Source organism: Scyliorhinus canicula, chromosome 7 (genome assembly GCF_902713615.1).
Source record: "Scyliorhinus canicula chromosome 7, sScyCan1.1, whole genome shotgun sequence".
Lineage (NCBI taxonomy): Eukaryota > Metazoa > Chordata > Chondrichthyes > Carcharhiniformes > Scyliorhinidae > Scyliorhinus > Scyliorhinus canicula.
Window position 1 is genome coordinate 198,713,877 of NC_052152.1, and position 12,325 is coordinate 198,726,201.

Consider the following 12,325-nt stretch of genomic DNA (forward strand, 5'->3'; position numbering starts at 1 on the left):
AGAATATTGCCTGTATTTGCCTCTGGGTGTCATCCAAACTTTTTGCAATGAGACAGAATAAATTATTTAAAAATGCAAGGCCACCTTCCAAGGTTAAGGTGAAAAAGCAAACAGGGAACCATCAGGGGAGTGTAAAGAGAGGGATGTTTATGATAATTCAAAGATCTACCTCAGCTCATCGAAGGAAGAGACTTTGGCCTGGATTTTCCGTTCCCTTCTGTGGCTTGTTTTCTGACAGCAGAGGCAGTTTGCCATTGGCTGCTGGAAGGATTTTCCAGTCCTGCTGTTTTGCATGGCTTGTCCGCCCCACCACGAGGGAACCTGCATGGGTCCCCCTTCAGCAGGATCCGAAGATCCTGCTGGCCAGAAGGGTGGGAAAATCCCACCCATTAAAAACGCAAAGTGCTGGATATTAAATCAATGGTTGCCTCATTTCGACCCATGCAGAGCATTCAGGAAATACACAACGAGTGAAATATCTCAGGCCAAGCTATCAGCCACTGCAGGGAGATTGCATGTCAAGCAAGTTATCAGCAGAGGAAACGGGCTGTAAAACTGCACTTTCTCCCTCTTTCTCTCTCTCTCTTTTGGGACAAATGTATTAACTGTTTCAGAAGATGACTTTGGTAGAAATCTACCAGGAACCAAGATCTCATAATAATTGCAACACCTTTTCTATCTGAACGCATCCATGAAACCAACTAACCCAAATCGGCCGCAATGTTGAACAATCTGAGCCTCTAGGACAAGCAAAGGACACTCCACAATAATCTGTTAACTTTATTTACTGGGCTCTAACTTCCGTATTTCAGATAGGTGTGTGTTTTTCCTCTTTCTTTGACTCGAGAAAACTTGGTTTGATTGGCTCCTTATTGCTCACAGCTTAAATAGTTAAATACATTCTTATTTGGAAAAGGCATATCCTCGTGAAAAAGAAACTTAAATATTTGTTGTGACCTCTTTCCCCTGGTCACAACAGATTGACTGTAGTTTAACATCCTAACTGAAAGACAGCAGCTCCAGCAGTACAGCACTCTCTCAGTAACGCACTGAAGTCCTGTGGTGAATGTAATATATGAATGTATATATACTAATTCACACTGTTATTGTAAGCGCAGTAGCGCCATCCTACCTCTAGGGGGAGTAGCGCTGGGAGCACTTAGGAACTTGTACTGGGCTCCACCCTTGGTTCCGCCCACAACTCCTCTCCCTAGTGCAGCTGTATAAGTATCCGTGTCCAGAGTCAGCCTGGGTCACTACGAGTTCATCAACAGGTAACAGGCTGGCTCTGAAGTAAGTCGATTAAAGCCTAGATTCACATCGGAAACATGTGTCTGGTGAATTGATGGTTCCATCAAGTCTCAGTTTGGATTTTGTGCTCTAGTCCCTGGAGTGGGATTTGAACTCCCAATCTTCTGACTCGGTTGTGCTGCTGCTGAGCCCCAGCTGACATAGAACATAGAACAGTACAGCACAGAACAGGCCCTTCGGCCCTCAATGTTGTGCCGAGCCATGATCACCCTACTCAAACCCACGTATCCACCCCATACCCGTAACCCAACAACCCCCCCCTTAACCTTACTTTTATTAGGACACTACGGGCAATTTAGCATGGCCAATCCACCTAACCCGCACATCTTTGGACTGTGGGAGGAAACCGGAGCACCCGGAGGAAACCCACGCACACAGGGGGAGGACGTGCAGACTCCACACAGACAGTGACCCAGCCGGGAATCGAACCTGGGACCCTGGAGCTGTGAAGCATTTATGCTAACCACCATGCTACCCTGCTGCCCCTCTGGCACTTTAAAGAAATAAATTATTTCTGGTACTTCCCACCGACAGGGCGATGGTGGAAAAATCAAACCGAGCATTTTATGCTCTCAGGTGACCTTTATACCCAAATACAAGAGAACAATTTGTCCTTGAATTTCCAACCAGAATGCAGCATCATTGTACCTCCTCCCTCCCTTTGTGGTTTCAGCACAAAGGCTTCGGGGTCTTCCACAGCTTTCTTTATTATTTCATCACCCTCAGGACCCTGTCAACACAGAGAAAGTCCAAGTCAGATTATTAATCGTTTACGGTGGAAGGCCATTTGCTTTCTTGCGGGTTAATTTTCTTAAATTTGTCATTGTGAGAAAACCCAGTTTGATCTTCACGCTTAGTGTACTGATCAGGTGAATATAACAACGTGCTTCACAAAGTGTCCCCTCTTCCTTATCCTCTCATTTCCTCCTCCATTCCTACCGCTCCTGAAGCACTCGCTCAGGGTGGAGTTGGGTTTTAGGAACACACACTGATTTCCAGTAGCTGCACTTGTGAATGCTAGCTCCTCCGCCTTTTCCTCCCAACAATTCTACCTCGAGTGTCAATTCCTTTCTTTGTTGGCCAGAGATGTCCTTGGGTCTCCTTAACTGAGTACTATTTATAGAATGAGCTCGAACTTTGTTCGAAACCTTTATGACCTTCAAGAGACATCACTATTGAGTCTGTTCCTGTATTCATACATTTAAAGGGCAGTGGAAATCTGGAGCCCTCTCCCTGAGGGTCAATTGAAGATTTCAAGTCTGCAATTAATAGGTTTTTGTTCAGGGAGTTTATTCAGGGACAGAAAAACAATGCAAGTAAATGGAGTTCTTTAGCGGGATTCTCCCTTCGGGGACAAAGTCGCCCACGCCGGCAGGAAAACCGGCGCGAACCACTCGGGCATCAACAGCCCCCAGAACTGCGGAATTCTCCACGTCACGCCAGCCGGCGCTGAAGGGACTGTGTGAGTTAGCGCATGCGCCGAAGGGCCGGCGTGACTTCGCTCATGCGCGGAACCGCCTGCGTGGTTCCGCGCATGTGCAGACCGGCCGGTGTATTCTGGCACATGCGCGGGGGTTGTCTTCTCTGCACCAACCATGGCGGAGCCCTACAGGGGCCACTGCCAACGACCCCCGACTGGTGTGACATGAACCCCGCCCCCGGCCAAAAACCGGCGCCGGAGAATACGGCAGGGGTCGACAGGGCGGGATTCGCGCCTCCTCCCGGGGATTCTCCGACCCGGCGGGTGGGGGGTTGGAGAATCCCGCTGATAATCTTTATAATCTTTTATTTATAATCTTTTATTGTCACAAGTAGGCTTACATTAACACTGCAATGAAGTTAACTGTTCGGATACACAGAGGGAGAATTCAGAATGTCCAAATTACCTAACAGCACGTCTTTCGGGACTTGTGGGAGGAAACCGGAGCACCCGGAGGAAACCCACGCAGACACGGGGAGAATGTGCAGACTCCGGACACCGACAGTGATCCAAGCCGGGAATCGAACATGGGACCCAGGAGCTGTGGAGCAACAGTGCTAACCACTGTGCAACCATGCCGCCCAGACAACCTCCCTTAATGCACTCAAGATAACATTTACATTTTCATGTGAGTTTCACAGGAATATTTTAGTGTCGCAGTTTGAAATCAAACTATTGATGAAAAGCTCTCATCAATACACACTGGACTTTAAAAAAGATTAAGGGCATTGCATTATTTGGATTTTTTTTGTTACAAAGCGATCATGTTCACTTTTGGACTGAGAGCAATACAGTAATGCCCTTTCAAAGATTTCACCTGACCAGCATGTTTGTTTTGAACTGCAATCACTTTAGTTGATGTCGGAAAATACCAGAAAAAGACAAAGGATTGCTCAAAATCAACTGACAGAAACAAGTTTTAAGTTTTGAACCTAAATATTTTGATATAATTTTTTTTGAGGGAGGGAATAAGTTGCAAAGGAAGGCTACACTGACTGACTCTCTCTCCCTGCCTTGCCTGAAATTCCATGTGCTGCAATCAACTTGTAGCCACAGATTCCTGATCGGAGGACAACTTGTCTGCATTTGGAAACCTGCAAAGCTGAGACAAAAGGGATTGATCCGGCTCTACATTCTTCTCCGTACCGAAGCTCTGTTGGTGACCAGTGGCCCGTCCTTACATGAGGGAGCTCCAGATCGCCAACATCGAATCCTGCAAACATTAGCCTTTTCTCACAAAGATTTTATCTAGGGGCTGGTTTAGCTCACCAAGCTAAATCACTGGCTTTTAAAGCAGGCCAGCAGCACGGTTCGATTCCCGTACCAGCCTCCCTGGACAGGTGCCGGAATGTGGCGGCTAGGGACTTTTCACAGTAACTTCATTGAAGCCTACTCGTGACAATAAGCGATTTTAATTTAATCTAACTGCGATCTCTGTATTTGTGTTTCCTTTATGTGTTTATGTCTATGGAGAAGTTTTAAGAAAAGTTATACTTCCAGGTTACAATTGTATGTTAAGCAGTTCTTGTAACTTTTAAAAAAGATTTCTTCTGTTATAAATCAATTGTTCTGAGTTTATTAAATGTAGCCTGGTGAAAGTCTTTTTTTAATTCTAGGTACCAGTAGTGAAGGTAAACAATTGGCCATTTTGGTGTGTTAATTAACCTTTTAAAACTGTAGATTAGTACGGCTAGATGTCAGAATGCACCTCCCACCCCGCTCGTAGGAGAGTGAATGGAAAAGTGGAATCATGAGTTTGATTTCACTCTGTGTGGCTATATTTTGTACAGTAAACCTCTCATTGCAAAGCCAGCTTTCTTTAACCACAGCCCAAACCCCAGTGCATGGCACCATTTACTATCTGTGCACCTGGCCACCCCACTCCACAGGAGAGCAACCAACTGGAGCATTTTGAAGCTGTAAAGTGCATCTATCTTTACCTCATCGATGCTGTACAGGCCGACGAAAGTAGCACGGATTCGCTCAGCGGACTTTGGGCAGTCGGTTAAGAACTTCTCCACCATTCCACTGCGTGCAAGCTCCTGTTGTATTTTCTTGGTTCCCACAAGGTGAGTGGCAATATCCGGACATTTAATAGCTTTGGAACGCTCAATCAACAATCGTGCAACCCAGCACTGTAGCAAAGGAGGAACAAAAAATGGGCAGCGATCGTCTTTCAACATGGCGCAATATTACCATTAATCCTGTGTAAGACACGCACTATCCGCTCACAAACATTACTTATCCTGTGTGACACACGCACTACCCGCTCAAACGTCCCTTATCTTTTGTAATGTTTGTGAGCAGGTAATGCTCACAAACATTACTTTAGAGGAGGACTTTCTGAAGTCTATATGGGATGGTTTTCTGGACTAATTTATTGAGGAATCAACTAGGCTATCCGAGACTGGGTACTGTGGATCACTGGCAAGGCAATCTAGTTGTGTGAGGCCCCTTGAGGATGAGCGGCCATTAATGGAGTGAGGTGGTTGATTCCGAGTCCAGGGTCCTGAATGTTAATAAAGGAAACAATGAGGTTATGAGGCACGAGGTGGGTTGTAATCGATTGGGGAATGTTACTTAAAGGGATGACTGTGGATAGGCAATGGTAAACATTCAAGGAGCATGTGGGGGAACTGCAACAATTGTTCATTCCTGCCTGGCACAAAGATGAAATGGGAAAGGTGGGCAAACAATGGCTTAAAAAAAAATTTGAGATAGTATTTGATCCAAGGAGGAAGCGTACAAATTGGCCAAGAGAAACCAGTCTGAGAATTGGGATCAGTTTAGAATTCAGCAAAGGAGGACAAAGGGATTGATTAAGAAAGGGAAAATAGAGTCCGAGTGTAAGCTTGCAGGGAACATAAAAACTGACTGTAAAGGTTTATATAGGTATGTGAAGAGAAAAAGGTTGGTGAAAACAAATGTAGGTCCCTTATAGTCAGAAACAGGTGAATTTATAATGGGGACAAATAAATGGCTAAGCAACTAAATACATACTTTGGTTCTATCTGGGCAATGGGCAGCATGGTAGCATTGTGGATAGCACAATCGCTTCACAGCTCCAGGGTCCCAGGTTCGATTCCGGCTTGGGTCACTGTCTGTGCGGAGTCCGCACATCCTCCCCGTGTGTGCGTGGGTTTCCTCCGGGTGCTCCGGTTTCCTCCCACAGTCCAAAGATGTGTGGGTTAGGTGGATTGGCCATGATAAATTGCCCTTAGTGTCCAAAATTGCCCTTAGTGTTGGGTGGGGTTACTGAGTTATGGGGATAGGGTGGAGGTGTTGACCTTGGGTAGGGGGTAGGGTGCTCTTTCCAAGAGCCGGTGCAGACTCGATGGGCTGAATGGCCTCCTTCTGCACTGTAAATTCTATGTAAATGGCAGATGCAGGATAACCTATAAATGCAAGATTCTCCACTTTAGTAGCAAAAATGGAAGGCAGATTATTATCAGAATATCCATAAATTAGGAGAGGGGAATGTGCAATGAGGCCTGGGTATCCTTGTACACCAGTCGCTGAAGGTGCAGCAGGCAATAAAAAAGGCAAATGGTATGTTGGCCTTCTTAGCAAGAGCACTCGCGTACAGGAGAAGTGGTGTCTTGCTGAAATTACAAAGGGCCTTGGTGAGGCTTCACCATGGAATATTGTGTGCAGTTTTGGTCTCCTTAACTGAACAAGGATGTTCTTACTCCAGAGGAAGTGCAGCAAAGTTTTACCAGACTGATTCCTGGGATGGCAGGATGGACGCATGAGGAGAGACAGTCAGTTGAACTGAATTCACTGGAGTTCAAAAGAATGAAAGAAGATCTCATAGAAACCTATAAAATTCTAACAGGACTAGACTGGGTAGATGTCGGAAGGATGTTCCCAATGGTGGGGTTTTCCAGAACCAGGGGCCACAATCTGAGGATACGGGGTAGACCATTTCGGCAGAGATGAGAAATTCCTTCACCCAGAGAGTGGTGAGTTTGTGAAATTTGTTACTTCAGGAAGTAGTCGAGGCCAAAACATTGTATATTTTCAAGTAGCAGTTAGATAAAGCGGAAAGGTGTCATTATGGTATTGAGTTGGATGATCATAATGAATGGCGGAACAGATTTGAAGGGCCAAATGGCCTCTTCCATTTCTAAAAATTTGTTTCTAAAAGTCACCAACGTTTCCTGATCAAGGTTACATTTGACTGAAGTCTAAAAAGGGGGCTTTCCCTCCACCCCTCTGCTCCCACCTCGTGCACAGCTCAGTGTATTTATTCAGTGACAATTGGTACTATATAAACCAAGGATGTCCTACATCTGAACTCTGGTCTGTGCAGGGTTAGTTGCTCTGAATGTATTTGTTACTACTGGTTTGGCTGCTCAGCAAGAGTCAATGGAAAGCAAAAAGGAATTGTGCACTCACATCATCATTGTGGTAATCCATTGGGTCGAAACCAGTGCGAAAGTAAACAACTGCGATTTCATATCCATCCCTAAACAACAATTTGGACAGTCATTATTACAAATATTTTTACATCTTTAATGTTCAGGTCAGACATCATTACCTTCTGGAAATCAAACCTAGTCCCTTAAATTATAACAGACCAGATTCAACCAAAGAGAAAACAAAAACCCTTAAGTGCTCCATGTAGAAATCCAACTATGATGCATTAATTATGGTTTGAGAGTAGAGCCAATTATTTTGGTAAGGTATTCCAGGAGTCCACTATCCTAACTCTTTATATCATTGGAGATGAAAAGCCAAAGAAAACTCACACAAAAAGTATTTTTTCATCGTCCAAGACCCCTCGCTCATGTATGTCCAGAAACAGTCTTCTTATTACACGAATATTTCTGGACAGATAAAGCAAAATGAGAAAAAGCAATAAGTCCTGTTGCTGAAGCTTTTCATTTCAAATTGAAATTCAGATGACCCTGGAAAACCAAATATCTCGGAAATTTGAGCAACCGGTTATGCTTCTTACTGCCACTACGCAAGTGGTGTTTTCAACCAATGGGATGCTGCCTGCCGCCTGTCCAAAAAGATGCTTTGCATACCATACAATTGAGCAACAGTACGTATGAATTTCGGTGTATGTGTCAAGACTAACTCTCCCACATTATTTTCCATGATGTTTTGCATTGGAAACATAAAAAACATAGAAAATAGGAGCGGGAGGAGGCCACTCATCCCTCCACGTCTGCTCCACCATTCATTATGATCATGACTGATCATCCAACTCAATCGCCGAGTCCAGCCTTTCCTGCCTCATCCTTTGAACCCCTTTGCTCCAAGAGCTATGTCGAACTGCTTCTTGAAAACATACAGGACACAGTTCTCTGTTACAGAGATGGTAAGTGCTGACGCCGGGACTGAATCGTGTTAGTTCCGCGGCCCCAAAAGGGATAGCCTAATGGGCTAGCAGCGGCACCACAGAGCTGGTGCAATTCCAACAAACGCTGGCGTGTGATTCGCTGGCTCAGGATTGACACTCGAGAGCCAGACAAGCGGCATATAAGCCCTCCGCTTCGCACACACTCTCATTCCAGCTAAGGAGATGCCCCCCAGAAGAGCGGCACCGAGGTTCGCTGTTGCCGAGCTGGGGACTCTCTTGGATGCAGTGGAGCGAGGGTGGAACATCCTGGGCGCGATTCTCCACTCCCCACGCCGGGTGGGAGAATCGCGGGAGGGCCGGGCGACTCATTTCGCGCCCCCCTGACCCCCCCCCCCCCCCCCCCGCGATTCTCCCACCCCCCGCTCGGAAGAATCACCCGGATGGGCCGAGCGGCCTGCCGTTCGCGACCGGTTCACGATGGTGGCAACCACACCTGGTCGCTGCCGTCGTGAACATGGGCGCCAAAGGCCCGTTTGAAGCTTGTGGGGGGTGGAGAGGGGAGTGAGCACCACGGCCGTGATCGGGAGGGGACTGGCCCGCGATCGGTGCCCACCGATCGTCGGGCTGGCGTCTCATAGGGACGCGCTCTTTCCCCTCCACCACCCCGCAAGGTCAAGCCGCCACGTCTTGCGGGGCAGCGGAGGGGAAGACGGCAACCGCACATGCGTGGGTTGGAGCCGTCAGCCGGCGTGACGTCAGCCGTGCATGCGCGGGTTGGAGCCGGCCACATAGGCGCGGCCGTCACGTCACTCTCGGCGTGCCGCCCGGCGGCCGAGAGTTACAGAGCGCCGCTCCTAGCCCCCCGGGTGGGGGTGAATAAGGTGAGAGGAGCGGCCTCCGAGGCCGTCATGAAACTCGGCCGAGTTCACGACGGCCTTCCTGATTTTTCCCTGGGAGTGGAGAATTCCACCACCTGTTCCCCGGATGAGGAGAAGCCTGCCACCCGCAGACATCAGCTGGGCCTGGGCACAGGTGGCAGAGACTGTAAGCGCCATGGGCCCCACCGCCAGGAGCAGCCAGCAGTGCCGGAAAAGGCTGCACAACCTCCTCAGGCCATCTACGGTGAGTCACCACCACAGTGCCCCTGGCACAAACCCCTGCCCCACATCCCCCACACCATCACCCTCCTCCACCGCCTCCCGCCTCCCCACCTCTTGTGGCCCCCATTAAGCGGACCGGTAGGCAGCAGTGGGCGAAGATGGGCAACTTCCCCTGGCCAGCCACTGTCACCGCTCCTCCCCAGAGAGCAATCAAACCATACTCACCGGCAGTCCACCCGCACCCCACCCTGCACCGCATGCCAATATCTATACCACCTGCCATGGCTAGGTGACCTGCACACACGTCACCACTCAGGGACCCCCGATGCTACCTGCATTCGAGTGTCTCACACTGTGCATTATCTGTTCCACCCCCAGGAAAAGATGGCCCACAACCGCCAAGAGTGGAAGAAGACTAGAGGGAACCCGCCGGACCTGTGGCCCCTCACCGTCGTTAGGCCTGGTGGGTAGAGTCGGAGAGCCGGCAATTACCGAGGAGGAGGTTGGCATCGGGGAACTAAGTGAGCCCCCAATGAATAGCGATGACCTTCTTGCACGTGTAGCACCACCCCTACCCGCAATCTAACCATGTGTCTTGTCTTATGTCATGCAGGATCACCTGGCGATGAGGCGGGTCCATCTGGGGTCCCTCTGCCCACGCCGCAACCCTGAGACACACCCAGCGGCGAAGCGGGACCTGCTGGTGACCAGCGCCTCATGCCGCAACCCCACGACAAACCCGGAGGACACGTCCGGAGGCAAAACCGGCTTTGTGGCACCACTGTCACTGGCATCCCCCACCATCCCAAAGACACTCACCTCGGTCGGGCATGTTAGTGAAGAGGCTCCTGCACGCTATCTGGGGCACACCACACGTACGGCGGTACATCAGGTGGAGGTAGGAACCCCGGAGGGGACGGACGGTCGGAGGGCGGCCCTACCCCAGGGACTAGCTGCCATCCAGACCGGCCTCAGGCTTCCTGGAAAGGCCGCTCCCATCAATGCTGGTGGTGCAGGCGCAGAGCCGGGACTACAGGAGGTGGTGTCACCAACCATCTAGTACCTGCAGGTACAGTACGATAAGTCCAATTGCCTGCAGGGACAAGAGGCTGTGCCAATCATGTGTGCCACGCATGCCAACAACGCACTAGTGGCATTCAAGGTGGAGGCCTTGGGGTTCTTTTATTCATTCATGGGATATGGGTGTCGCTTGCTGGGCCAGCATTTATTGCCCATTCCCAAGGTCATTTTAAGAGACAACCACATTGCTGTGGGTCTGTAGGCCAGACAGTGCGATGGTATCGGCCATGGGTCAGGGTATCCAAGGCCTGGGGCACGATGGGCGGGGGGTTGCTGAGGCACGGGACAGGGCTGCCATGTCACAGGCAGCCTTGAACCAGGGCCACATGGATATTTCTGCTGAGCTCCAGAGAGTAGCCCAGTCACAAAGAGCCATTGCTGCGGGCGGCGGGAACATTGGCCTTGTGCTGGCTGACCTGAACCAGACACAAGGGACCTGGCACAGTCACTGAGTAATGTGGCAAGGTCCCAGAGGGGGGCAGCACGGTCCCAGAGGGGGGTGGCACAGTCCCAGAGGGAGGTGGCATGGTCCCAGAGGGAGGTGGCACGTTCCCAGAGGGGGGGGGGGGGGGGGGGCAGCACGGTCCCAGAGGGAAGTGGCACGGTCCCAGAAGGAAGTTGCACGGTCCCAGAGGGAGGTGGCACAGTCCCAGAGGGAGGTGGCACAGTCCTAGAGGGGGTGGCACAGTCCCAGAGGGAGGTGGCACAGTCCCAGAGGGAGGTGGCACAGTCCTAGAGGGGGGTGGCACAGTCCCAGAGGGAGGTGGCACGGTCCCAGAGGGGGGTGGCACAGACCCAGAGGGGGGTGGCACAGTCCCAGAGGGGGGTGGCACAGACCCAGAGGGAGGTGGCACAGTCCTAGAGGGAGGTGTCATGGTCCAAGAGGGAGGTGGCACAGTCTCTGTGCTCCATGACCACGAGCATTGAGACCCTGGTCTAGGCAAAAGCGGGCTTCCAGGACTGGCAATGCCAGGTGACAGCGTGCCCCTGGAGCTCACTCCAGCCGCACCCCCATCCCAAGGAGCAGGCTGGTAGCCATCGGGCACCCCGATGGAGGCGATGGGCATGTGCTGGTGATTCCTGCAGAGGAGCTACCGGAACACCGCAGCACCTCTGAATTCCCCTCCCCCACTTGTCCCTGGCACATCTCATGGCAGAACAGGGCGGTGCCATGCCACAGGTGACCCTGGTAGACAGGCGGGTCCATCCGGCCCGGTTGCTCCAGAGGATAGCCGCCAAAGGGGATCCAGATCCAGGCGAGGATCACAGCAGGCAGCCTCCACTTCCGATGTACCACTTGGGGACCCAACTAGATGGAGCACTAGGGCATGTAAGGCTAGAACGTTAGACACCAAATTAGTTGACATGGGTGAAGCACATAGGTGAGCGATAGGGGCTAGGTCACAATACTTGTATATATATCACAATAAACACCTGTTCACCAACGCTGAGATCTGCCTCGGTGCTCTCTCTGAAGGGTTTGAGGGATGGACTGGGATGGGTGCAGAAGTTGTGCTGTGTGGGGGTTGTGTAAGACTTGGGCTTTGAAGGTGGGCACGGGCCAGGGTGGTGAGTGACTTGGAGGGGAACCTCCAGTTGATGGGGTTCTCGGGTATCTGCTGCTCTTGCCTTCGAGATGGTAGTGGTCATGGGTTTGGAAGGTGCTGTCTAAGGAACCTTGGTGAGTTACTGCAGTGCATCTTGTAGATGGTACACACGGCTGCCACTGTTCGTCGGTGGGCGAGGGTTTGAATGTTTGTGGAAGGGGAGCAATCAAGCGGGGCTGCTTTGTCCTGGATGGTGTTGAGCTTCTTGAGTGTTGCTAGAGCTGCACTCATCCAGGCAAGTGGAGAGTATTCCATTACACTCCTGACTTGTCCCTTGCAGATGGGGTACAGTGAGGTCAGGAGGTGAATTCAGGGCCGGCCCAAGGCACCGGCAACTCGGGCAGTCGCCCGGGGCGCCATGTGCTAGGGGGCGCCAGAGACTCTGGTCCCGTGCATGCGCAGTTGGGCCGGTGCCAACCAGCGCATGCACGGTGGC

General features: G+C 50.7%; 1 protein-coding gene across 1 annotated transcript in view; it reads right to left on the reverse strand.

The window, feature by feature from the left end:
- Positions 1-12,325, reverse strand: part of LOC119969691 (glutathione synthetase-like) — a 102,858-nt gene that overhangs the window by 23,631 nt on the left and 66,902 nt on the right. Inside the window, exons 8-11 of the mRNA XM_038803681.1 lie at positions 7,543-7,620; positions 7,190-7,259; positions 4,732-4,926; positions 1,960-2,041 (exon numbers count right to left, since the gene is read on the reverse strand). Coding sequence (XP_038659609.1) covers positions 1,960-2,041; positions 4,732-4,926; positions 7,190-7,259; positions 7,543-7,620 — 425 coding nt within the window. The remainder of the gene's footprint in view (positions 1-1,959; positions 2,042-4,731; positions 4,927-7,189; positions 7,260-7,542; positions 7,621-12,325) is intronic.